We start from the raw sequence: 25858 nt of genomic DNA on the forward strand, positions 1-25858 counted from the left end.
TTTTTGTGACTAATTCCTCTGAATGTCTTGATCGGACAAGTAAGGTTCAAGTAGTAAGTCATTATGCTCATATATGACTTATTGTAAGCATCTTCCACATTTTCTTGCAGGAATACATCAACCAATATTCTATATCCAAACATTGTTTGAGAATTGACAGGAGTTGTCAGGTAACACAATTGACCAAGGTGGTTGCTTATACCAGTGTCTATAATTTTTACTTCACATTAATTAATTTCAGTGTTGGTACAAACAGTGTCAATGGAATCAATGGATCTTTGGTTTCTAAATATTCTGGTAGGTGGAAGTTGGAGTCTTATCATATTACTGTATATGAGAACAGGAGTTTTTAAAAAATTATTGTCTCTCTGTTTGGTTTTAAAATGTCAATATTTACATCTCCTATAAAAATAATATGCTATATGTTGGTAGGGGCTCCAGAACCTTATGGAGCCTTTGTTCAACAAACAATATTATGTTTGGTGAACATGTTCTTCACAAATGTTCACCCAGTTTGGTGTAAAATGTTTATAACATTTACTATCAAGAAATGTTTTTCAGATTTTAAAATAGTAAATAAAATTGCAAATACATGATAATTGCAAATATATGATAGTTTTAATTACACGATTAATATCATCCATAATTTAAAAGTCAAGCACAAAATATAATGTAAATACGAATACTAAGAAATATAGCAACAGAAAAATTGAACATACATTACAAAAGGAGTTAACTAGTATTGCAATTTAGGACTAATTATTAGTCATTAATGTAGCTAGTTTTTGATATCATGATAATTAGTTAAATATACAAATAACACACATAAACACATAACAGTTCCCATTTTCTTTGGAAACACTATACCAGGTGTCTTAAAAGTCCTCCCCCCCATTAACCCTTTTATGAATAAAGATGGAGTGATTTACTTTAGATGTTGTTTATATGACCAACTGAGGATTTTTTTATGTATGAAAATTTTTTACTCAAAATGGGGTATTCACAGTTTAAATTACATTTAAAGTTATTGTAAGGGAGATAAAACATTCACTGGCTTAAAAAAAAATTCAAAATTAAAAAAATTCGGCTTAAAAATTCAGAACTTAAAACACAAAATCACAAGTTATTACAAGAAACAACAAACACCAACAACCATGATTAACACAGCATTTATTACGTTTGGTTTTGTCTGACCGAAGCCCGTTAGGAAGTCCTAGGAATACCAATAGCTGGCTTTGCCATGTCACTCTTATTGTATGTGAGATACATTAAGACCACTTTAACACAGTAATTTTGGACTGAATGTGTCTCACATACTAACTGGTAAACAATAAGAGATAATTTTGATAAGAGATATTTATTGAAAAGAAATTAGACTATTGCCATTTATACAAATTAAGTGATGTAAATAAAAGTATTTTGACAGATATTTTTGGTCTTCCAATAATATGATAGTTTGGTTATTTAAACACATGTGATAGAAACGACCAAATACAAAATAATTAAATTGTAAAAAGAAAGGGCTCTATGGTGTAGTGATAGCGCACTCACCCGGCAAGCGAGAAATTCGTGTTCTAGTCTTGGTGGAGCAAGTACCTTTTGTGATTCACAATAACTATCCCAAAAAATCCAAACAAGTTGAAACTTGGTACAAAAATTGATCTTTGAAACTAATCTATCTCGGTCAAGTTCATTGTTTATCTTGATACGCCACTTCATTTCAACGTGGCGGCCGTTAAATCTTAAAAAAATTCACAGCTCTATTATTCAAGAATCTAGAGAAAAAACAAAAAGTGTTTAGAAAGCTTATAAGATTTACTACAAATTTGTAGTACCTATGCAATTATTTGGTATCTCGAAAGAATTTCAAGATACTAAATACAAGAAAACCCCATAAGAACTCTTCTATCACCAAATACTGGTGATAGGAATTCAGAAATATGTTCAAACTAGGTGCAAAGATCGATCTAATAAATACCTCGTCTAAGCTCGTTTGACAACTTCTTGCGCCATTTCTTTTCATTATGGCGGCCATTTAAACCGTTTTAAGAATTTACAACTTTGTTATTTATGAACCTAGAGAAAAAACTAAAACAGGTCAGTAATGTTTATAACATTTCCTAAATGTTTTGTTATAAATATGGGTTTAGTATCTCGAACGGTTTTCGATATATTGAGTACGTTTAAATCCCATGAGAATAAATTACACTAAAATATATATAGGTTGTTACAAAACCTACCTTCTTCCGACTGAACCGGAGGGACTATTGCAACATTTTATAACTAATCGTTTCTTTAATTTGTCTCACACATTTTTTAATCCCTTTACTTTATACTTGGATCATTACTGTTATCATACGCTTGAATAAAACAGGATGCATATCAGCCATATTGAGGCAGTGACGCCACAAGTTAGGTACATTTAAAATTTTAACCCAAACTCAGCGTTCTGATTTATCAGTGCTGATTAAACAAAAGTGGACAACGAAGCTTTCGTCAGCGAAACCGAGAAGATAAAGAAAGACAAGACTGTCGTGTATTGCAGTGCAGCGCAACGGTATGCGACACACCTACTCACGCACGCGCAGGAGCGAACGCCCGCGCATGCTTGTCTGTCTGTGAGGGGGGACGGTGAAGGGGGAATCCAACTCCAGTGTTATTATACTCACTGTGGTCTCGCTGCCCAAGTAGCGAAGTCGTCAGTGATTAGTGCTTGTAAGCGACCCATGTTGTAGGACTGCTGCGTCGCACACGAACATATACGACATGGGAGGTAATTCTAACCTCACTTTTTAATTTTAGCTAAATAACGCATGCCAGTAATGTAAGAGAAATATTTTTATTGATTGATTGGTATCACAGTCCATATTATACAAGTTTGTATTAGCATTAGAATGTGTGTGTAACACGATTGCCGGCTAAGAAATTCAAGACGTAACAAACAACGGCGGCGTCCTTGCTCCGTGACCTTCTTATCGTGGTCCTTCAAAACATGATAAAACCGGCGTCGTGAATGAAATTGTATCGAGGGGAATAAGAGTTATGTTTTCTTCAATTATCTTAATCTGTTCAACTTTTATTTCAAACAAGTAGCCTTTCGAAGAATATTTATTGACTGAGGAAATGTAGCCAACATGTACGCACAAAAAGCAATTATAAATTACCCACGTGTGTTAGTTACACATTAAAAATTTTCCAAAATTATTACACGAAGAAAGCGAATAATATTATGAAGTGTGAATTTCAACAAAAAAGAATAAAGCTAAGATAACAATTGTCTTTGGAATAAAGTATTAGAAATCAGCAAACTTGAATTAAGACAAGTAACGTTGACATTTATGGGAATGAATTCAATTAAATTATTTTTATTCTGTACAATATGACACAAATAAAACAAATATGAATGAATACTAATTTATAATTATCAATTATATCTAATGACAAATAAGTATTTCTATTTTTCAAGCACATAATAATATTGCACTTATGAAATAATTCATATGCTTCTTGTGTGCATGAAGACTCACTATTTATCTATCTATTTAAAAACACTTTATACAAAGAGTAGAACAGCAGAAAATACAAGAACACTGCACCCCTTACATACACAAATGTATGGATCACATCCATATGTGTGTAACAAATGAAATTGTAAATGAGCAATTTAGCCTGAATATCACAATTTTAAATGTAAGGCAATTTTTTAAATTGTAATATTATTACACTAATTAGTTTTTAAGCAAGTGTCGATGCAGATGTGGGTTACAAGTTTTAACAATCTACAAAAATATAAATGTTGAGCATTCCATATAAATCGTGATGTTTTTTAAAATAACTGAGATATTATATAAAACAATATACATTTTTCATAATATACTAATTTTTATCTAGTTTTATAAATACTTTCAAAAATAAAAACAAATTTAAAATTTTATTGACCAGTATTTCTACTATTTGATGTATTGAACAATTGTATCAGAGTTAGACTTGTAGTGTATGCATTATTAATTATCATTTATGGATGTAATTGAAACGTTTTATTAAAAGTAACAGACTCTCAAAATATATTTCTTTCACAGACCTAAAAAACAATCTTTGAAACGAAAAACATAATAACTTATTGTTAAAAAAATCTTCAATATTCTTGAACAGGAAAGTGTTTCATAAGTTATTTAGTTTAATTTCAATTTGTATGTTGAATTTTGTAAGAATTGATCTTTCAGGTTGTCTATATTGGATTTTGTCTAAAAATAAAATTTAATATTTAAAGAGAGTTTTAATAGAGGAGAAGTTTGTGCCTCTCACAATGTGTTACACATAGAACAAATTTGAATAATTTTTTCAGTAAATTTTAAGAAACTATAGGTGTTTTTGCAAAACATGAGCATTTGAATAAAAAGTCTGTAAAAAGATTTTAGAAATAAAAAATACCTAGATTTTATCAGCTACATCTACAAATAACATATAATATCAAATGTTTTGGCCGTCATATATTCATATACGTATGGATAGACTAGACATATTTGCAAAGTTCACCTTTCTTTGCTTGGATGATTCTTAAATGTATATCTGCACTGAACATAAAAAATCAAATAATTGGATTATTATTCTAATAAAATATGCATTGTAAAGAAAATAAAAATAAATATTAAAATATTGTTTTGAAATTATTTTAAAATTTTTTGTAGTGATAGTAGACGCTGAATTTCAAGATAATAAAACTAATAGAATGACTAAAAGTAATAAAAGTATTAAAAATAATAATTATCATTTACTAGCATAACACAGTTACTTCAGCTATGTAACGTACACATGGAATAAACTTTTCTATTTTTACATATTAGACACTGTATTTTGTTGTATTTACACTACCATAATTCTGAAATGTCTACTAGTATATCATTGTTTGAATCTTCATGGGTTTCATTGTATTCTTAAATAAAATAAAAATTAGTTTCTTTTCAAACAAAATTGTAAGTAGACATAGTTTATACAATTTTTAACCTTCTAATAAGTTTGTACGTGGTAAAAACTAATTCTAAATAGATCGAGGTTTGTGTTAATCTCTTTAGGACAAAAACATGATTACATTTGTGAAGCCAAATAATTATTTATTAAAGGTCTATCAGGGTCTTCTTCAAATTGTGTCACCGTCTGTCTGTGTAAGAAAGGTTCTAAAGACTTGAAATTTGATACCAAGAGGGACCTCTTGGCCCAAGGAATAACTCTATTGATTTTAGGGATCAGAAGGGCACAATAAAGGGTAAAAATAAAATCGTAACATATTTTATTTTTTATGGGTAACCATGATGACAATTATAAAATCACAGAGTAAGCAAACTGAGTACTAGAACTGTATACTTATATGCCATTCTGATATGTGATGAAGTTGGATTGGTTGGTACGACTTCCATTACTTCTGCAGGTCCTTAAATACTCTGTTGTGTGTTTATTGTTCTTCAAAATTCTTCAAATTAAAGTTATAATATTACTGAAATGTTCTCTGGAATTTAAATTACATATCTGACAATCATCCTAACAAAATTTTAACCAAATTGTTGATAAAATCCAAAATCTTATGAATAAGCATTTTTAGTAAGATTCATTCTGTTATACTTAAATAATAAAGAGTACACTTATGAAATGTAGTAAAAATTTGTAGATGATTTTTGGACAAAATTAATTTTTAGGTGAAAATCAAAGTTTAATGAATTTATATAACTATTTGTTCAAAACTGGCTGATCCCTATATAAGTATTCACACCACACGGACAGACATTTCCTAAGTTCCTTATACTGTGTATATAAGAGGAGGATTCTAAAACATTTATTTCCACTTAAAACTATAATTTTATGTTTAATATCATGTAACTTTTTTCCTTAAACTGTCATTGTGGAGAAATTAAAAGTACAGTCCAACAAAAATATTAGCACAGGCTTATACATATTTGTATTCATATTTATAGGTTCAGATTTGTATTGAAAAGCTAATTTGTATGAATTAGGAGATGTGCAGGAAATTTTTTCTATTTCTATATAAATACTCGTATATAGAAGACTCTCAAGGACGTAGCCAGTGAGGAAATCTAAGGGGTCTGGACCTCCCAAATTTTCCATTTTTTAAATTACATTTTTATTAAATGATTATTATTATTTAAATAATTCAGTTTTACTGACATGTACTGCTGAAAAATCGTTCTCAACAAAGAAACGGGTCAAAAACTCTTTTAGGAACAAAATGGGGCTTACTCTCTGTCCACTATGGGAAAATATCAGTTGTCTGCACCCCCCAAAATGTTTCCCTGGCTACATTCTTGATGACACTACACCAAATTAAGAACATATAAAATTTGAGATGTTATATTTCCTATGCAAATATTAATTATTTCATGCATGTTAGGATCACATGGTCAGATTGAAATAGCATATATATATTTGTAAATACTCGATTTTTCACTTTAAAACAGATATTTCAACCTTGAGTATTTACAAAAAGTTATGATAATTCAAACATGCACCGTGGATCAAATTTGTGTGTTTCAAAATGGTTTCTATATCTACAAAGAACCTTTTGATTTTTTCCTTTGAATCTATTTTCTCATCTACAAAGCAAAGTTTTTGTTAAAAGGTTCCATTAATTTTGCTAAATTCTGTAGTTATTAAGTTTTTTTTTTTTAAACCCATGTCTGCATTTAGATTTCATGTAGGAATACAATTGGAATCATGATGACTCATACTATGTCATATCCTAATTTCAAAACTGGTGGTTTTAATTTCCTTCCTTGGCAGGAAGATAGATTTCCTATGAGGTTTTTATTCTGCCATATTAAATTGAAGATGCACTCAAATCTTTGAAGATAATTTGTACATGCTTTTAGTATAACAATTCTATAATAGTTGGTATGATAATCTTTTGTAGAAGCTCCACTTCCTTGAAACTTCATAGTAGGATTCAAATACAGTAATTATAAGTATGCAAGTGTAAATCATATATATATGCTCTATATGGATCATAACCTAGATAGAAATGCTGTATGAATATAAAAGTTAATATTAGACCATTTCAGTTAACCTACATCATAAGTAAAACAGGAAAGTATGTTCACGAATTTTACGTATTATGAAGCACTATATTCATTATTTTAGGAATGGATTGCTTTCAGGATATGTAATTCCAGGTTTGGTTGCATTCAGAAATAATGGTTGTAACAGATGACGTATTAACTTGTGTTCTTGTACAGTATCAGTTACTTTTATAAAGCCACAACTTAGAAACTATAAAATATTAAAAAGGTACAAGCCCACATTACATTGCATATGTACATTAGGGTATGGATGGGACGTACTTACAAGGTAATAAGTATATTATTCCTGAAATGGTTAAATAAACACTTTATCAATGAATGTGAATAGAGGAAATTTGTACCCCTTTGGAATGCAATATTTAGGCACTTTTTACTGATTGATCATCAAACCCTAAGGAGGAATGTAAAGCACAAAAGTCCTTATTTCATGTAGTATCTTTATATAGATATGTATACATTGGGTTTTAGTCTAAATATAGCTATTTTTTCAATATTTTAGTTATTTATTTTGTTTTATTCATTCCTACTTTACTATCAATACATGCATAAATAGAAATATGATTAGACTTATAATAGTGTATAGCTAATTAAAAAATCACTATAAATTTGTACGTAATTAATTGACTATTCATACTTAACAAAACAAAAAACAAATAATCCTGACTCATTCGGAAGAAGTAGGTAGATTTTGTGACAACTGAAATATTAATAATTTATTTCATAACCATACAAGTATTTAGTATCTAAAAAACTATTTGAGATACAACAAAATTGTTTATTATAAAATATTTAGAAAATGTAGTATCGAGAACTCTCTTAATTTTTTCTCGAGGTCCTTAAATAACGGAAGTGTGAAAAGTTTTAAAGTTATGACTGACATATTGGAATGAAATGTACCAAGCAGGCCAACGAACTTGGCTGAGATATTTATAAGATACATTTTTAGTAAAGTTTTGTACCAAGTTTCAACTTGTTTGGGCTTTTTTTGTTCAGTTATCATATCCACAAGCCGTGTTATAAGCCATATATGTAAACTTTGCAATAGGAATTGGTGGTTTTGGGTTCTGGGAGCCACGTTCAGTGAAGAAGAAATTTTCTTTAAGTACTTCCATGAGGATAATCACAATACGCTGATTGTTACACAAACTTCACCTAAAATAAAGTATTAGGGATATTAAAACAGTAGTAAATTATATGCAAGAAATAGTTATGTATGAATCAATTATTTTTAGGATCATAATTCTCAAAGATTACTATTGAAGCTAAATCATAATCATATATCATATCAAATATTGAAACACAAATATATTAAAATAATGTGTGAAAATTAAGTTATTATCTCTTATAAATGGTCAGGAAATTCTGCATAGTATATAAGAGATAATAACTTAATGTTCATACATCATGATTTAGAGTCTATTAATACTAACAACATGAATAATGAAAATAGCATTTCACCTCTTTCAGTTAATTATTACAATCATTAACTGTACATTTGATGTAATAAAAAAAATACATTACTATTTACAATAAAATTGTACTACATTTTTCGATTACTTCCTTTTAATTTGATATGATTTGGATATTCAGAATTCTTATTCATGTGTATGTGTACAATACTACTGTACTAGAGATAATACAATAATTTCAATTGAACCAAAGTAGACTAAATTATATTATCAAATACAATTTTAATTGGTCCCATATCAAGTAGTGTTGTAGATCATTTACAATGTCATGGTTCACTAACTACTGTAATTGTAAATTTTACCCTGACTTGTCACATTATCAAACACAATTATCACATACAAACCTTGTAGTGCCAACAGCTTATCTAACAAGTTGATTTTTGACAAGTCCATATCAACAGTGTCTGACTGACTTGTCACATAAAATTACTATCGAACTATTTCGTAATACAAGTCCAAATTCAGTGCTATGATTCATCAATACCTGCACTGGCCTTGTGATAAGTTCAGTTATCAGTAAATAAGTGACTTATCAACACACAGAGATATCACTTCACTAGTTCCATGAAATCATATTAACTTCACCAGTTTATTTCTAGTTCAGGTAAATGTTTCACTTCACACACAATTAACAATAAATTGTTGTCCCTTACAACTGCCTTGATATTTGGCCAATTGGAACCAAACCATTTTAGGCTATTTATTTTATGTACAGCTTTGCCAAATGTACAAAAATTAAAAGTACAGTTTTACATGCTTCTTAGCTGTTAAATTTACATTATATTTTTATATAATAATATAATTTTTCATCAAAATCTCTACAAATTTTAAATTAAAATAAATACAAGGTTACACGTGGAAAAATTACATACTCTACTCAAAAAGTCTGAAAAGCAAAAACTTCTGCAACCAAAAATAAAGAAGTATATAGTTTAAGGTTTAGTAGTGTTCATTTGGGACAAGACCCAAGGTTGTCTAAATACAGCTTCTCCTATATCACCCACATTCAGAGTTACTCCACTTTTCTGCGTTTTATTCCAAACTTACACCAGTGTTGTACTCACCTGAAATTTGAACTAATTAAAAAAAATTACAATATAATTATTTATAACTGATACTAGAGTCATATAAGTATTTTCACATAACATTATTACCTAATTACTAGAGTACAACAATTATTGTTAAATTATAACCTACATAAGTTATAATTATTTACTGTAAATAATTTTATTTTGAAGATATTATACAGACTTACAACAAAACCTCCTATTACTTCCATATTGGGAAATTACTACAGTATTGAAACATATAATTTCTTTACGAATAAACGCATATGGGATGCCACTTCAAAAAGAACTTGGGTACAATTCTAATTCTACAAAAACATGCCATTCGTATTATATTACATTTAGGGAGGCTAGAATCTGTAGAAGTACATTAAAACATTCAAATATAAATGTTTACAGTAGTTATGTTTATCAATCAACATTGTATGGAAGATTTTATTCAAAATCTATCTCATTAATTATAGATTCCTTCCCACTATTAAAACACACAATATAACCAAAAATTACAATTCTTAATTATAGACTCAGAGTTTTATGAGAAATAAACTCTTATTGATTATCTTTCAATATTGAAAATATGGAAACACTCAAAACACATTTTAACGCTTTTTAAAAGTACATAGTAGATATACTGTATTCAGTTGAGAAATATTTTGTTAATTTGGTTGTATAAAATGTATAAATAATTTTATTTTTTGTGATATATTAAACTAGTGTTTATATTTTACTCTAGATCTGACACCATTCTTATTGTATGTATATAATGAAATGAATAAAAACTTCATTATTTCATTGATATATTTTATACACATCAAAATACAGTTTTGATGTAATTTTAATGTAATTATGTTAAATCAATGCGTGAAATTTTACATGTTCAATATTGAACTAAGAAGAGGCAATGTGTATAAGTAGAGTTGGGCATAAGGCACATGGTGTCCTAGGTTAAGTCAAAAATAGCTTTTATCTTAAGAGGTCTCAACTCCCCTCCTCAAGTGAAGTGGACAACATTCCAGCTCCCAGCTACTCTTCTCCCAGTCATGTCTGGAATGGTCCATTCTATATATAAGATAGACTAGACTTAATCCTTCTAGTCTTCTTTTAATCCTAATCTCCCATCTTAGGGACCATTTGCAGACAACATGATCTTGACACACTCATTATTTTAAAGCTAATATCTTACAATATTAATAAATTTAATAATTTAAAACGCACATAACATATGTTTTTGTAAGAATGCCATTAAATATGTTGCATTTGTAAAACATACCTTCCTTAAACTTTTGAAACTTTTTGTAAATAATTAAATTTTTAAAAACAACATATACACTTAAAAAAACACTCACAGACACACTTAACACTTTTTATATTAATAAATTATTCTTTTCTGACATTTAGACTTATAAATTTCTGAAATATATTGTAACACTTTATACCAGACATCAACTTTAAGAGAAAGCCAGCTGAAGTAAAATGACCTTGACTTCCTTCCAATGAGAACAATGTTAAAAGTCATGCAGTTTTATGCTCTTATTTTTTATTGTAGCATTGTTGAAGATGTCTTGTTTTAATTACATAATTATAATACATATCCAAACACTTTCTTTCTATATTTTCCATCATTTGAAAGATATTTAAAAAGTATACACTTTACAAAAAAAAAGATTAAAAAGTGTTTGGATGTGTATTAGTTATATATTTAAAATGTGACATCTCCCATTGTGCTACAATAAAATATAAGGGCATAACACTGCATGAGATTTAATATTGTTCTTATGGGAAGAATCTCAAGGTCATTTTACAACAGCTTTTTTGATATTGATTTCTGGTAAAAAAGTGTTACTATGTACTTCAGGAATTTATAAGTTTAAATGTCAGAAAAGAATCATTTATCAATAAATGGAGTTTGAAGTGTGTTTGTGTGTGTGTTTTTATGTATATGTTGTTTTTAAACATTTAATTATGTACAAAACGTGTTTAAAAAGTTCTATGAGTTTAAAATGTATATTATAATAATGTAAAATTTGGTGTCTTTACTGTTATTTGTAATGCAAGACACAGACAAATTATATAACTTTTAATCATAATTTGAAATGACCTGCTATTTTAATTTTTTTATATATACAGACAGATGCACATAACATTAACGTTTTATGACACATCTTTATAGGGTTTTCTTTGTTATACATTTTTTTTCAGATAATTCATCATAATTTTGAATCACTGTAAGTTTTTAATTTTAATTTGCTAAATTAATAAAAATAATTAGTGCAGCAACTAATGTTATATTTTTACTTTACCAATATGGTTTTAACTGTTAATTTTATGTTTCATATGTACATCTGAAAGCCAATCATTTTTCTCCATAGGAAGTTATGATATTTTGTAAACTCACACAGTTATTGTATGTTCTAAATTACCACTATTGGTCAGGGACAAAATTATTTTATTTTCTGGAGTTTGTAATCTGCTCAATATTTAAACCATTAAATGTTTGTTTCCTGAAAACTTATCGTTTTAATCAGCAATTACTCATTGTTTTTTATTTAATACTAATTAAGTAAATAATACAGTACTATTGTTACCATACAATTACTTTTTGTTATGTTCTTGAATGGTTTATTATTTTATATAATTATACTATTTTAAGAAGATGCCTTATACATGTTAAAATCAATAGGCTTTAGTCATAACAAGGCAATTACGAAATTAGTGAGGTGTGCTTATAATGACAAGTAATTTATCAAAGTTCCTTGCTCTACTGGAGGATGAACCTATTAATTAATATGTAATGAATGCCATTTTACTGTACTGAATGCGCTTAATGATGAGAGCAATTTACAGATTCAATGTACTGTACTATAAAATGAGAACAGTGCTGTTGACCTTTGAAGGAAACAATCCTTGCCTTAATAAACTGAGCCTGAGGCAAGACGCCAGCCTGTTAACCTTGCAAATGTTAAATGGGTGTTGGCGAATGTAGCTCGTGTATTCATGTAGGCACAAGTAGGAAGTACACTAAAATTGCATCTGAGCTCTTGAGCCCTGCTGTTGGGGGGCTGAGCCAAGGCCAGACTATAATATAACCAGAGTACTGCCCTCCAACACCAGTCGCTATGTCACACTATCCATCTGATATCAATTGATATGGAGACAAACGTCCAGCCTGTTAACCTTGCAGATGTTAAATGGGTGTTGGCAAATGTAGCTTGTGTATTCATGTAGGCACCAGTAGGAAGTACACTAAAATTGCATCTGAGCTCTTGAGCCCTGCTGTTGGGGGGCTGAGCCAAGGCCAGACTATAATATAACCAGAGTACTGCCCTCCAACACCAGTCGCTATGTCACACTATCCATCTGATATCAATTGATATGGAGACAAACGTCCAGCCTGTTAACCTTGCAGATGTTAAATGGGTGTTGGCGAATGTAGCTCGTGTATTCATGTAGGCACAAGTAGGAAGTACACTAAAATTGCATCTGAGCTCTTGAGCCCTGCTGTTGGGGGGCTGAGCCAAGGCCAGACTATAATATAACCAGAGTACTGCCCTCCAACACCAGTCGCTATGTCACACTATCCATCTGATATCAATTGATATGGAGACAAACGTCCAGCCTGTTAACCTTGCAGATGTTAAATGGGTGTTAGCAAATGTAGCTTGTGTATTCATGTAGGCACCAGTAGGAAGTACACTAAAATTGCATCTGAGCTCTTGAGCCCTGCTGTTGGGGGGCTGAGCCAAGGCCAGACTATAATATAACCAGAGTACTGCCCTCCAACACCAGTCGCTATGTCACACTATCCATCTGATATCAATTGATATGGAGACAAACGTCCAGCCTGTTAACCTTGCAGATGTTAAATGGGTGTTGGCGAATGTAGCTCGTGTATTCATGTAGGCACAAGTAGGAAGTACACTAAAATTGCATCTGAGCTCTTGAGCCCTGCTGTTGGGGGGCTGAGCCAAGGCCAGACTATAATATAACCAGAGTACTGCCCTCCAACACCAGTCGCTATGTCACACTATCCATCTGATATCAATTGATATGGAGACAAACGTCCAGCCTGTTAACCTTGCAGATGTTAAATGGGTGTTGGTGAATGTAGCTTGTGTATTCATGTAGGCACCAGTAGGAAGTACACTAAAATTGCATCTGAGCTCTTGAGCCCTGCTGTTGGAGGGCTGAGCCAAGGCCAGACTATAATATAACCAGAGTACTGCCCTCCAACACCAGTCGCTATGTCACACTATCCATCCGATATCAATTGATGTGGAGACAAACGTCCAGCCTGTTAACCTTGCAGATGTTAAATGGGTGTTGGTGAATGTAGCTTGTGTATTCATGTAGGCACCAGTAGGAAGTACACTAAAATTACATATGAGCTCTTGAGCACTGATGTTGGAAACGTCCAGATTTTTAACCTTGCAGATGTTAGATGGTTGGAAAATGTAGCTCATATATTCAAGTAGGACTGTGTGGGGAATGCACTAGATTGCATCTGTCATTTTGAACTCCTACTATTCTGATAAATGAATGAAAAACATACATTTATTACATAATTGAAAACATCAATTGTTATGTCCTTTATTATACAATAGACTGAGAGAGTTATCAATAGATACAAGGTATGAAACAGGGAAAACCAACTTGTTATAGCAGATGGTAAATGGGTCATTGGACTTTCGCTTTATTGCACTTAATTTTTGGCTTTGGTGTAAAGCTGGTTGATATAGAGCATGACTATCTTCTACCTTTATGTAGATGTTTTGAGAATCATTCCACAAGATTGTGGGCTTTTAAATTAAAAACCAATAGGTGAAATCTTTGTTTTTTATTTGTGTTGATCTTATCTTGTTTGTTGTATTGAAGTGAGGTCTTCAAACAACTCCTAATCAGGTAGAGAAAATGGTGGCAGCACAGAGACTTGTCTTTAATGCATCAGGATGAGCTTTTAATCTATAAATGTTGTATTTAATCAGTTGTTGTAGCTTGCAAAATTAAGAATAAGGTAGTTACAGCCCTTACGTTCTCCTTAAGGAGTTCCTTATCAGCTTTCTTCTTCCTAGAGAGAGATGTGTTCTTGCCCAAATATCTTGGTCTTCTAAATTTGCTATACTGAACAATAGAAAAATCTACTAACTGAGCTGTGATAAATACAAGCTAATATCAAACTCTACATTCTCACGGTAAGGTTCGCATAACCAAGTGGGAGAGAAGGCCTCGATAAACCGGTGATGTCTTGCCTGCCAATTAAAGCACCATCGAAATCCTCTCATGGAGACATCACATGTTCTCTAAATCCATTTGGCACTCCTCTGCCGAAATTGCACAAAGTGACAAAGTGTCTAAAGTTGTAATTTTAAATTTCCTCAACCTCAAAGATGCTTCTAACAAAATAATTAGAACTGAGACTTTTTCATTGCAAGCATTGTCAAATCAATGTTTACGTGTATGGAGTACGTTAGTTAATCTGAGGCACTCAGTCAAGATCTTTTTAAGATATCTGACTACCATTAAAGTGGTGTTGATAGGTTGATAGTAGAATGGCTGAATGGAATCAAATTTTTGCCAATAGAAATAGTACAACATATTTCAGCTAGTGTGTTCTTAAGCACACAACAGACTATGAGTTGAGTGGCATATGATTACAGTATAGGAAAACGCGTTAAATTTTCAAAGTACAAAATGTGCACCATTGTAACAGATTGGTTTTTATAGTATTTTTAATTAGGAATAAAAAAAGTTTCTTATGAAGGCCAAGTTTTATTTATCACATTTATTACCAAACCAGATAACATAATAATACTTCTATTGATAACAAGTTTCAAAGTGTAATTTTAACATTTATACAGTTATCTTGTTTGTAGTGAAATATAATTTGTTCTGCAGTTTTATCAGTAGTTGCCTATAAATATCAATGTTACTTTGAGCCTTGCAGATCCATCACTCTCATTCTACGTAAGTATAGGCTATAGTACAAGTCATGTTTTTAAGAGCAATACGCAACTTGTACTGAAAAAATAGAATCTAACTTTGCTGATAGATTTGTAACACTAACACCTAATACAAAGGAAGGTGGCTAAAATAGACCTTATTTCTCAATAAAAATGTCTAGTAAAATTAATTAATATTAATAGTAATAAATCTTTATACTTTGTAGCATAAAGACTGGAGGATGTAACAATAACACTGGTGTTATAAAGTTTGTTACTATTTGAGTTAGTTTTTTTTTAAGAGTTTTGCTGTGTGGAACATAATACATTTGGAACATTACAAATTACTTTAAAATATCTTTTTATCATGGAAACAACTGAAGCGAACTGTAATATTTCAGATGTTCAATTTAGAAAATATTTTAATTAAAAATGTATTTTCTTGTATAGTTTTATTTGATGTTCTATTAATCATAACTGTTATAGTAACGCAATACATTTTTTATTGGGTTAACTTTTTTACACTTAAGAAATATGTTTTTGCCTCAATCCTATAAGATATCTGTCCTCAAAAAATGTAAAATGGAATAAACCATTTTTGATAATTTCACAAGCAAGTATAGGCATTTAAAGTAACAAGCTAGGAGTAGGCTACTCCATATCATGAGTCATATAACAGACTATAGCTGCATGCCAAATGTTGTTTATAGCTACATATGTTACTATGTTATATGTTAAAATGTCATTTTATTGTATTGAGTTGATTTAAAAATTTATTTATTTTGTGATGTTCTTGTTGCCATCATGGTTACCCATAAGACTAATGTAAAAATGTTTACTAATGCTCAGCCACATCCTATGGAGTTACATGCACCATGATCAAATGTGATGTTGTCTACATAGAAATGAAGCTTCAAGCAAAATTTCAAGTGTATAGGTCGTTTGCTTTAGAGATACCATGCAGACAGACGGACAGAAATGAAATCTTTCCAACCATTTGATTAATATGCTTTTTTAATGCACAGCCAATAATTTAGGCCATCTTGAAATAGGGCACAGAAACACTACTGAATATAAAGATATGACATTTTTATAGTATGTATATGAAAAATTTTTGAAAGAAATGGCATATTTTATTTCAGAAAACACGTAATTTCTTCATTTATATTTAATTAAAAACACTACTTGTTATTTTAAAGCTATATTACATTTTATAGTTTTATTTACCACTGAGATATTTAATTTAAAGTGTTATTCCCTTAACATAATTAATTTATGTAGATAGTGCATAAAGTTTTATCCTTGTCTTTTACTATTTTTCACCAATTGGCAAAAAATTGCCCAAAATAACTGCATTCAATGCACAATTCCTTGTGAAGTAATCAAATGTATGTACTATTTTTACTGTCTTTAGGGAAAGTATCTTAAGAGCTGACTGTAGTAAAATGACCTTGAGAGTTTTTTCCCATAAGAACAAGTTAAACCCCATACAGTTTTACACCCTTAGTTTTGGTTTTAGAATTATGGGAAATGTCTAATTTTCTAATAATTCTCTGCCTCACTAATAGGACTGATATTTAATGGTAGGTAAGAATGGAGTTGATATGTTCAGTACAGAGGCCAACAATATGTTTTTGATTGTAAATGTTTGTTAGTTTTTGAGGTGGAAGAGGTGAATGTAATAAAATGAGATATATTTATTGTCACATAAAATAATACATATTGATAAAAAAAACAAGAGTGTAATTAATAATAATTATACTATCGTCTTATTCCTCCAATAGTATTCACTCGTTCAGAAGTTGTTCTTGAATCAAACTGAAGGTCAGTTTTTGAATGGTAAGATGAAGAACTGTTACGCTGTAAGTATGGACCAGACCTGCCAGAATATGATACTAGAGGACAGGAAGACTCAGGCAAGTGGAACACCCTCTCTGTCATTGCCACTGCTCAGTCTGCTCCCCTCCCTCCCCTCACCAACACTCACTAGACTGCTACACAGTTCCATCACTGAAATATTCAGAACTTTTTAATTTTAGTTTGAACTCTAAGAATAGGCCAACCTCGGTTATCTTGGAGTTTTTATGTGAATAATTAATTTATTGATTAGTTTTAGATTTTGATATATGCTATTATAAAATGTTGTTAATATTAGAGCCTAATGTGTGTTCAATAATAGATACATTAAATAATGAAAAAGTCAACCAGTCTGCGTGTTAAGGTTGTTGAATTAGAAATAAATGAAATAAATATCATGCAAGTAAAAATACTGAGTATTTAATTCTATCCTTTGATTTTGAACAATTATATTATTAATTAACAGTCAATACTTTTAATATTTTTTTAAATAGCAGGTGATGAGAGTCCTTGTCTGTTTATTTAGAATCAAATTGTTAGACAGTATAGAAATAGCTTGAATACCCTAATTTTTAAAATTTATAATTGGTCTTTTCAGATATTTTTAAGAGAACTGACTGATTTGTACTGCATTTGATTGATTTATTTTATTTATGTAAAAAAAATAATTCTAGTTTTGAAGCAATAGGTAATACAATATCAGAGTTGAGTAGCTGTTTTTGTATTTATAACAAAAAGTGTCAATATTTTGGAAACCATGCAACTTTACCAATATATTGGTTATTGGGGTTAATAACCTGACGTTTTCCCCTATATATAAGAAATAACTTAAAACATGTTTAATCCTTCATTTAAATAAGTTGGCTTACATATTTATCTAAGAAATTTTATATATATATATATATATATATATATACATACATACATACATACACATGAGTGTCCTTGATATCCATAAACTAAGCTGAATTTCATAAACAGAAATTAACATACTCGTATTTTGACATTTTGTCAAAAACATAGTAAATGAAAAAAGACAATCATAATGCAATCTTGATCTTGCAATCTTATTCTAATTCTGTATTTTATATAATGTTTTAGTCTGCTATTTTTTAATGTTAACAAACATCTACAAAGGGAATGACTTTTAAAACTTCCAATTCTACAATGTGCTTAATTCAAATCTTTATTTAGTTATCTCAATATTCTACAATACTAATTTTTAAATGAATTTAAATCTTATCTTTTTAAATCTCTTCCAACTTAAGCTTTAACAATTTGTCTACTTGTTTATTTTTTAAAAGAACTTTATTTAATAAGGAAAGTTTCAAATTAAATGTAAAGAATGTAGACTCTATCAAAATCGACCATTTGATTTGTTAGGTCCAAATAAGTAAGAAATTCCATAAATGGCCCGATCTTGTTTAGTTTACTGTTTGTCCATCAGTTTGCGTTTTTAAGAAAAAAATTATACCTTTAAAGGTATGAAGTTAAAACTTTGCAAAATGTTTAGTCTAATTTAGACCTGTTTATAAAAAGTATCAGAATCTGTCAATTTATGTAATTTCACTATTGTATATTTTTCTGATTGTTATTGAGACTGTGTTATTGAGTAACTAGTAATAACATTACTGAACTATAAGAAAACATCTATAACATCAGTTGTTTTCAATTAAATGCAATAACCAACTGAAAATGTAAGTAATGTACGGTAAGTTACTTGATTTTCCTTTGTATTCGACTCATTTAAAGTAAATAATACAATAATAAAAAATGGTGTAAACTAACTATTAGACCTACATGATTAATAATTGGTATTTGGTTACAATACACAAATAAATAAAACCTAATTTAAATATCATTTTGACAAAAAAACAACTACTGCATCAATCAGCAGTTAAACAACATTAATAACTCGATTTTTGTATTTAAGTGAAGGATAGCACTCATTTTATGCACTGGAGGAGAAAAAGTGTTGATTGATTAAAACCTTCATGGTATTTCACTGATCTTGTAAATTTGTCATACAATTATCCATTATGAGTTGTAATATAATTGTATATCAAATAATATGTTGATTAAAATCTGAAAATAAATTAAAACCTACCAAGTGAAAGATTTAATTAAAGAATGAAAAATCTTTACAAATTTACCAAAATTTAATAATTTTTGAAATTATTCTACTATATTCCTCATCTTTTCTGTCATAATATTAATTATGTTTTCTTAAATATAGAAAAAAATATATTTATAATTAGAAAATTATAACTTGTTAATTAAATTATTACTTATAATATCATAAAGATATGAAATCACATTATTACTTTTAATATCGTTTGCAATATATTTTCATGTTAAATAATCTTAACTTTTCAATAAAATTAGTATATACATACTTTAATGTATTGATAGTTTTGTTGTTACAAAGATAATTTTTAATGTTAATTCCTCAGGAAACAGGATTTTTCTGGACATTTGCCACCGTTCAGTGATACAAAAAAATCAGTAACTCTAGTCCATCCATCGTCAAAAACAAACTTCAAACAAAGAATTAATTTCCTCAATCTAAACTTTTAATGAATTATATTGAATTTTTTCCAATTGCACTTTTTACAGCAAAATATTTAACATGTGTTAACATTTTTATGTATTTAAGATATTTCTTACATAAACATAATTTAAAATTTATACTAATTATGCATCTTTTATTAATTGTTTTCCTTCATCAAAACAATTATAACCAGTGCTCGGTTTGAGGTGGAATGGTGCTGCATTGGCATTCTGGTACATCTGAATAAAATAAACACTTTTGGTATGTGCGGGAAACTTTCCCCTATATCTAACAAATGTATAGAAAGTTTGTTTGGAAACCTGTTATTATCAAAATTTTCAGGGAAGGGCCTCTTTTTCTTCTAGTACGTACTCTCCCAGGGGCATTCCACAACCTAGTTCTAGAAATTGAGTAGGGGAAAGGGGGGTACCTTTGAACACTTTTTTGAAAAAAATATTTTTGTATTTTTTTAAATTAATTATTTTGATAAACAAGCATGGGGACATTGATCTTTAGACTATTATGCAACAAATTACTTAAATTAATGTTAATAATCTTCAAAATATCTAGGCTAAAAAAAAAAAAAATTAAAGTTCACTGCATGTTGTTCAAATGTACCCCACTAAAGGGGTACATTTGAACAAGCCTGGGGTAGGTTTGAACAAGGACGGGGTGGATTTGAACATTGGATAATTAGTAAAGAAAAACTAAGGAAATACACAAAAACATTTTTATTCATAGTGTGCACTAATCAAAGGTACATTACAGATTGTGTAAACAAAATTTAGGTTCAACTTCTACTTTTTTAACATTGAGTATTTTGATCGAATTCTCCTTTTACACTTGTCGTCGATGAGAAAAGGGTCCATTTCCAATCAAAGGTACTGGCCCGTAAAAAAGATATTTATTTTCTATCACTTGAACATCATCATGTTTTGGCCACTCATATGAATCTCCAAGTCCTTCTTTCAAAAACTTAATTTTAGAAAATCCTTCATCCGGGAAATCAACCACCCTTCCTAAATACCAACTTATATCATAAAATACAGCATAGTATTTTTCAAGCATCGGACATATTTTTACTTGTTTAGACAGGTTAGGCCTATCGAAGTTTGTCATCTTCTTCAGAGCTCTCCACCCAGTCTGATTCTCCACTTTCCATATAAATTGGGTCAGGATCGTCACAGTCAGACTCGTATGAAATAGATTTATGCTTATTTGTTTTTTTCTTCTTTGTTATGTCCTGATTTTTTGTTTTTTTCTGGTAAATCTAATTTTCTTTTTGCCTTTATGTCACGCTGCTTCCTTAGTTCTTCTTTTTTCTGTTTTTCTAAAAGCTTTCTTTTAATTTCTTCTTCCAAACCGAATGTTTTTTCTGGAGTGGCCGAATTATTTTCGATTTTCCTGGTTCTCCTTCCTTTTTTACATTCTACTGAAGATTTTGCCTGCAGCTGGGGATAAGGCCTAACAACCTCTGGACTAGGAGACACTGCTACGGTTTTGTTTAAAATCCCATCATTTAGGCTTTCATTTTCAATTGATGTTGGAACCTGTAAGGTCTAGCATTAGATGTACCTTGGCTGTAATTTTCATTTTCGCGTCCTAGATTAGAAGATTTCGTAGTGTCAGGTGTAGGCGTACTAGAGTTATCATCGCTTCAGAAAATGGGAAATCTTCATCAGTAAACACAGTTGTAGAATATGGCCATATTCCACACTCCTCAAATCCTTTTAAGATATTCTTCCTTGTAAATGCTAAATTAAAAAGCTTTTGATGCCAACCCAGCTAAATCATGAATTTGAGAGTTTTAGATCCGGGGTTGTTTGTTAGCCAGTTATTTTGAACTGTGGCTAAGTTTTGTTTAAATGGTCCTAAAATTGAAACATCTAGAGGTTGGACACGATGGCTACAATGAGGAGGTATTGTCACAATACCAAATACCATTATCTCTTGCGTATAATATTGCATCCAGAGTGCAATGGGATTCGTGGTTGTCGAGAATCAACAAAACTGGTGATTTCTTTTGAGCAGTGGCTGTACTTCACAAAGTGCTCCAGCACTTTGAGGAACAAAGGCATTAGTGATCCACCCACTAGTAGGGGAGTTAACAAGTCCTAAGCTTCCACTGATAGCACCTACCATTAAACTGTCATGTAGTCTAGCTCGGGGAAATATGAAAACTGGAGGAAATGGTATTGCCTGCCGCATTAACAGTAGCAACCATTGTAATAAGGCTGCCTCTCTTTCTCCAGACACAACTTGGCCTACTTGTTTTAGTGCCTTTTTTAGCTACAACATTTGGGGCTTGCACGACAGTTTTAATCCCAGTTTCATCAAGATTGTAAATGTCACTCGGAGAAAATTTGTGTTTTTTTGTAAACATCATCTAAGTTTTTTTGAAATTCTTCAATGTTTTTCCGATTGAAACCTAATGTTCTAGCTAAAGCTTGTGTTTTCAGGTTTTCTCCAGTGATAAATCTTTATGTCTTTTCATAAAACCTTTCAACCAATCTAAACCAGCTGTTTTATTATCTTCCCATTTTTTTGGACATCGGCCCAATTTTTCTGCATACTGAAATGCAAGAGCTCTAATGATTTTGTACGTGAGACCATAGTTCATCGCAGAAACATGTAATAATATAATTCTTCTAGCATTTTTTTCTTCTTGAGCTGAAAATACTTGGTTAGAAGTGTACTTGCTATTTAAATGTGTACTTGCGGGTGCTGAAGGGACTCGGATATCAGTGTGTCAGATGGTAAATTTGTCTTTAGAAGAGCCTTTGCTTTTTTTATTCGATAGAATAACATGGTATGAACCAAGCCAAACGATTCTGCTGCTTGACGTATTGGGACGTTTTTTTCCAAAACAAGCTTAACAGCTTCCTCCACATCTCGCTCATTTATCTCTGGGCCCACTTTTTTCTTGATGTAGTTTCTAACCATTGTAACCTGAAACAATACAAAGTGAGTTATTACCTAAACATAATGTAAGTTAGTAATTTATTGTTTTAGTAGGCCAAGGCCTACAATGTAAGATCAAATTAGGTTTGTTTCAATATTAGGCTGCTAATATCAAATTTTTTTTAATGAAGAGATTTAAGACGTAAGACAACTTGTGTGTGTTTTAATGTAAGAAAAAGTACTAGATTTATAAAATATAAACATGGAACTAATACAAAAAATAGGCCTCATGCTTATTCTATCTTGATGATAGCCTACCATTATATGTTCTAGGTTTAAAAACAATTCTCTTAATATTTTATAATTTCCAGTAAAAAATAAAATAAATAAATTGTTTTAACTTGTACAAATGCTAATAAATAACCTAAAAAAATTCGGCTTTCTTATATTTTACCTTTTTTTACAAAACCAGTAACTTTTATGAATAATTTTAGAATGTTCAAATGTACCCCCCCAATGTTTGTTCAAATGTACCCCACATGTCACAGTAGAAGAAACTGATTTTTTTTCTTAGTTAGTTGAACAGATTATCTTATGTTATTATATTCAAAAAATTGCTCAATAAATGTACTTACCTTAGAATATAAAGGTTGGTCAATTCTTCAATTCTTTCTTCCGCTGACAGTCCTTACAACTCAAAACTCAAAAGTTTACAAAATGTGGCTAAAACCTAACCTATCTGGCACTGAATACAAAGGTTAAAAGAAATGGAGGGAAACAGGTGTACTAGGTCATACAGATGAGAAGAAGAAGTAGAAAAAAAAATCAGGGCAGTTAGCTCATCAAATGGCGGGAAATTTAAACTTGTTCAAATGTGCCCCCAGTTTCAAAGGTACCCCCCTCTCCCCTACTAAATATAACAATACATTTATTATAATAAATTATTTAACTAAATATAAGATGAGTAGATTCTCACTCATATGAATAAAGAGAATGCAAAAATATAGATTCTGAATTCTTAAAATCATTTCTCGTATGTTTATTGTAGTAATGTGTATTTGCTAGATATGAAACAAATGAATAGAAATTTGTAAAGATCCATGTTAAACTAAAAATTGTATAAAAAATAAAATAAAAAAATATATTGAAATAAATTGGAAATTTATGCTTACAAATAATGATAAAAAAATGTTAGCATACAGACACATTAGTGTTTAAAAATAAAGAATATATTGCAATTTGAAAGGAACATGATATAAAACTATTCACATTTAAAATTAAGAAAAATCTAACAATACAGAAAGACATAATAGAACTCCAATGTTTTTATAAATATATTTTTTTAATCAAACATAATTTCAAAAGGAATGATGGATATTTTTCTGAAAAGTGTTAGATCTGATAATAATACGTTTCAGCATAGTAAACATAAAACCTAATTATCTAGAAAAAATTCCAGAAAGAGAATTATTACAAGCAATATTTAAAATGTAGTCCATCAAAAACAAATATATAATAAAATGATGTAACTGAACTAGAACATATTACCAATAAAAGATATACGAGGGTAATTCGGAAAGTAAGGTCCGTTTTTTTTATTTAAAAAAAACCACAACAGATTTTTTTCAAAAAAATTGTTTTATTTGATTCCTGACATCAATCACTATTTTTCTACATAATTTCCACTTTTGTTCAAACACTTGTCATAACGATCTACAAGTTTTTGAATCCCGGTGTCATAGAAGTCGGCCGCCTGCGACGATAACCAGTCTTGTTAACCACTTTAACCGGTGACGTCGAGTGACGCCACTCCATTGACTGGTGTTTTGTTTCTGGGGTTATGTGGGAAACCCATGTCTCGTCACCCGTCACAATGTGGTCTAAAAGGTTATCACCTTCCTGATGTTATTGGATCAAAAATTCAAGAGCAATACCCATTCTTCTTTTTTTGTGTTCCTCAGTAAGCAGCCTGGGAACCCCACGTGAGCAAAATTTGCAAAAATCCATAATTTCAGAAACAAGTTTAAACAATGTGCTCACGTTTGGAAATTCTATTGCTAATGAAGAAACAGTGAATCGCCGATCTTCACGAATGTTTTCATCAACGGCTTTCACCAAATCTTCGGTGATCACTGACGGCCGACCAGATCGTGGTTCGTCATGGACATTTTCCCGTCCATCTTTAAAAGCTCTCACCCACTTTCGCACTTTGCTGTCACTCATTGCATTTGGACCGTACACTTCATTTATCTGTCGATGAATATCCGCTGTTGAAACGTTCTTTGCTGTCAAAAACCGTATCACAGACCGTATTTCACAGTCGGCGGGACGTTCAATAGTTTTTAAACATTTTAAAAAGCCACAGAAAACAGCAGACTACAACGATTTCACTGCAAATGGCGTCGTTCTGCACGCAATGCATGCCGGGAGTCAGGGCGCATGCGCATTTCGCTGCTCGCTTACTGTTAGTCTGGTTAACGCGAATCGGACCTTACTTTCCGAATTACCCTCGTATATTTAAATCAATGTAAAATAGTTAATCTAGAGAAATATTTTAAATCCATCAAGGTTTAATTAGATCAATGTAATATAAAAGATTTAAACAATGTAAGAATTACTGAAAATTTTTCTGGAATATGAACTAAAAGAAGGCGATTTTAGAATTAAAACTAGTTTTATTTTCATTTTGTAAATGGAACTCCAAATAAATGTACAATAAGGGTTCAGTAGATACATTTTTACAGACATTTTTAATATGTTTAATTGGAATCTTTCACTTTTGGAACTATCTGCTAGTTAGCCATTTCATCAGGGCCGTCATCAGCTTCTTTCCTTTTCTTCCCTCATAGTCTTCATCAACTCCGGTAGGAGGTTGAATAACAAATCATCTTACAAAAATATAAAGTGTTATGTAGGCTTTTCATGCATGCAACACAGTGAATTGCAACTTTAAAATTCTTTCAGAAACTGCAATGAAATAAATAATAACAAA

The 25858-nt window shown here is 30.5% G+C and overlaps 2 protein-coding genes across 2 annotated transcripts in view; one reads left to right on the forward strand and one right to left on the reverse strand.

Moving 5' to 3' along the window:
- The window catches only part of LOC124362477 (protein ALP1-like), a 29251-nt gene extending 26685 nt beyond the window's left edge, over positions 1 to 2566 (reverse strand). Inside the window, exon 1 of the mRNA XM_046817014.1 lies at positions 2241 to 2566. The gene's annotated coding sequence lies outside the window, so the exon portion shown is untranslated. The remainder of the gene's footprint in view (positions 1 to 2240) is intronic.
- Positions 2567 to 2620: 54 nt separating this feature from the next.
- The window catches only part of LOC124362478 (glycogenin-1-like), a 47328-nt gene continuing 24090 nt past the window's right edge, over positions 2621 to 25858 (forward strand). Inside the window, 1 exon segment of the mRNA XM_046817015.1 lies at positions 2621 to 2773. Coding sequence (XP_046672971.1) covers positions 2767 to 2773 — 7 coding nt within the window. The 5' untranslated portion in view covers positions 2621 to 2766.

The sequence above is a fragment of the Homalodisca vitripennis genome, chromosome 5 (genome assembly GCF_021130785.1).
Source record: "Homalodisca vitripennis isolate AUS2020 chromosome 5, UT_GWSS_2.1, whole genome shotgun sequence".
NCBI classification, from domain to species: Eukaryota; Metazoa; Arthropoda; class Insecta; order Hemiptera; family Cicadellidae; genus Homalodisca; species Homalodisca vitripennis.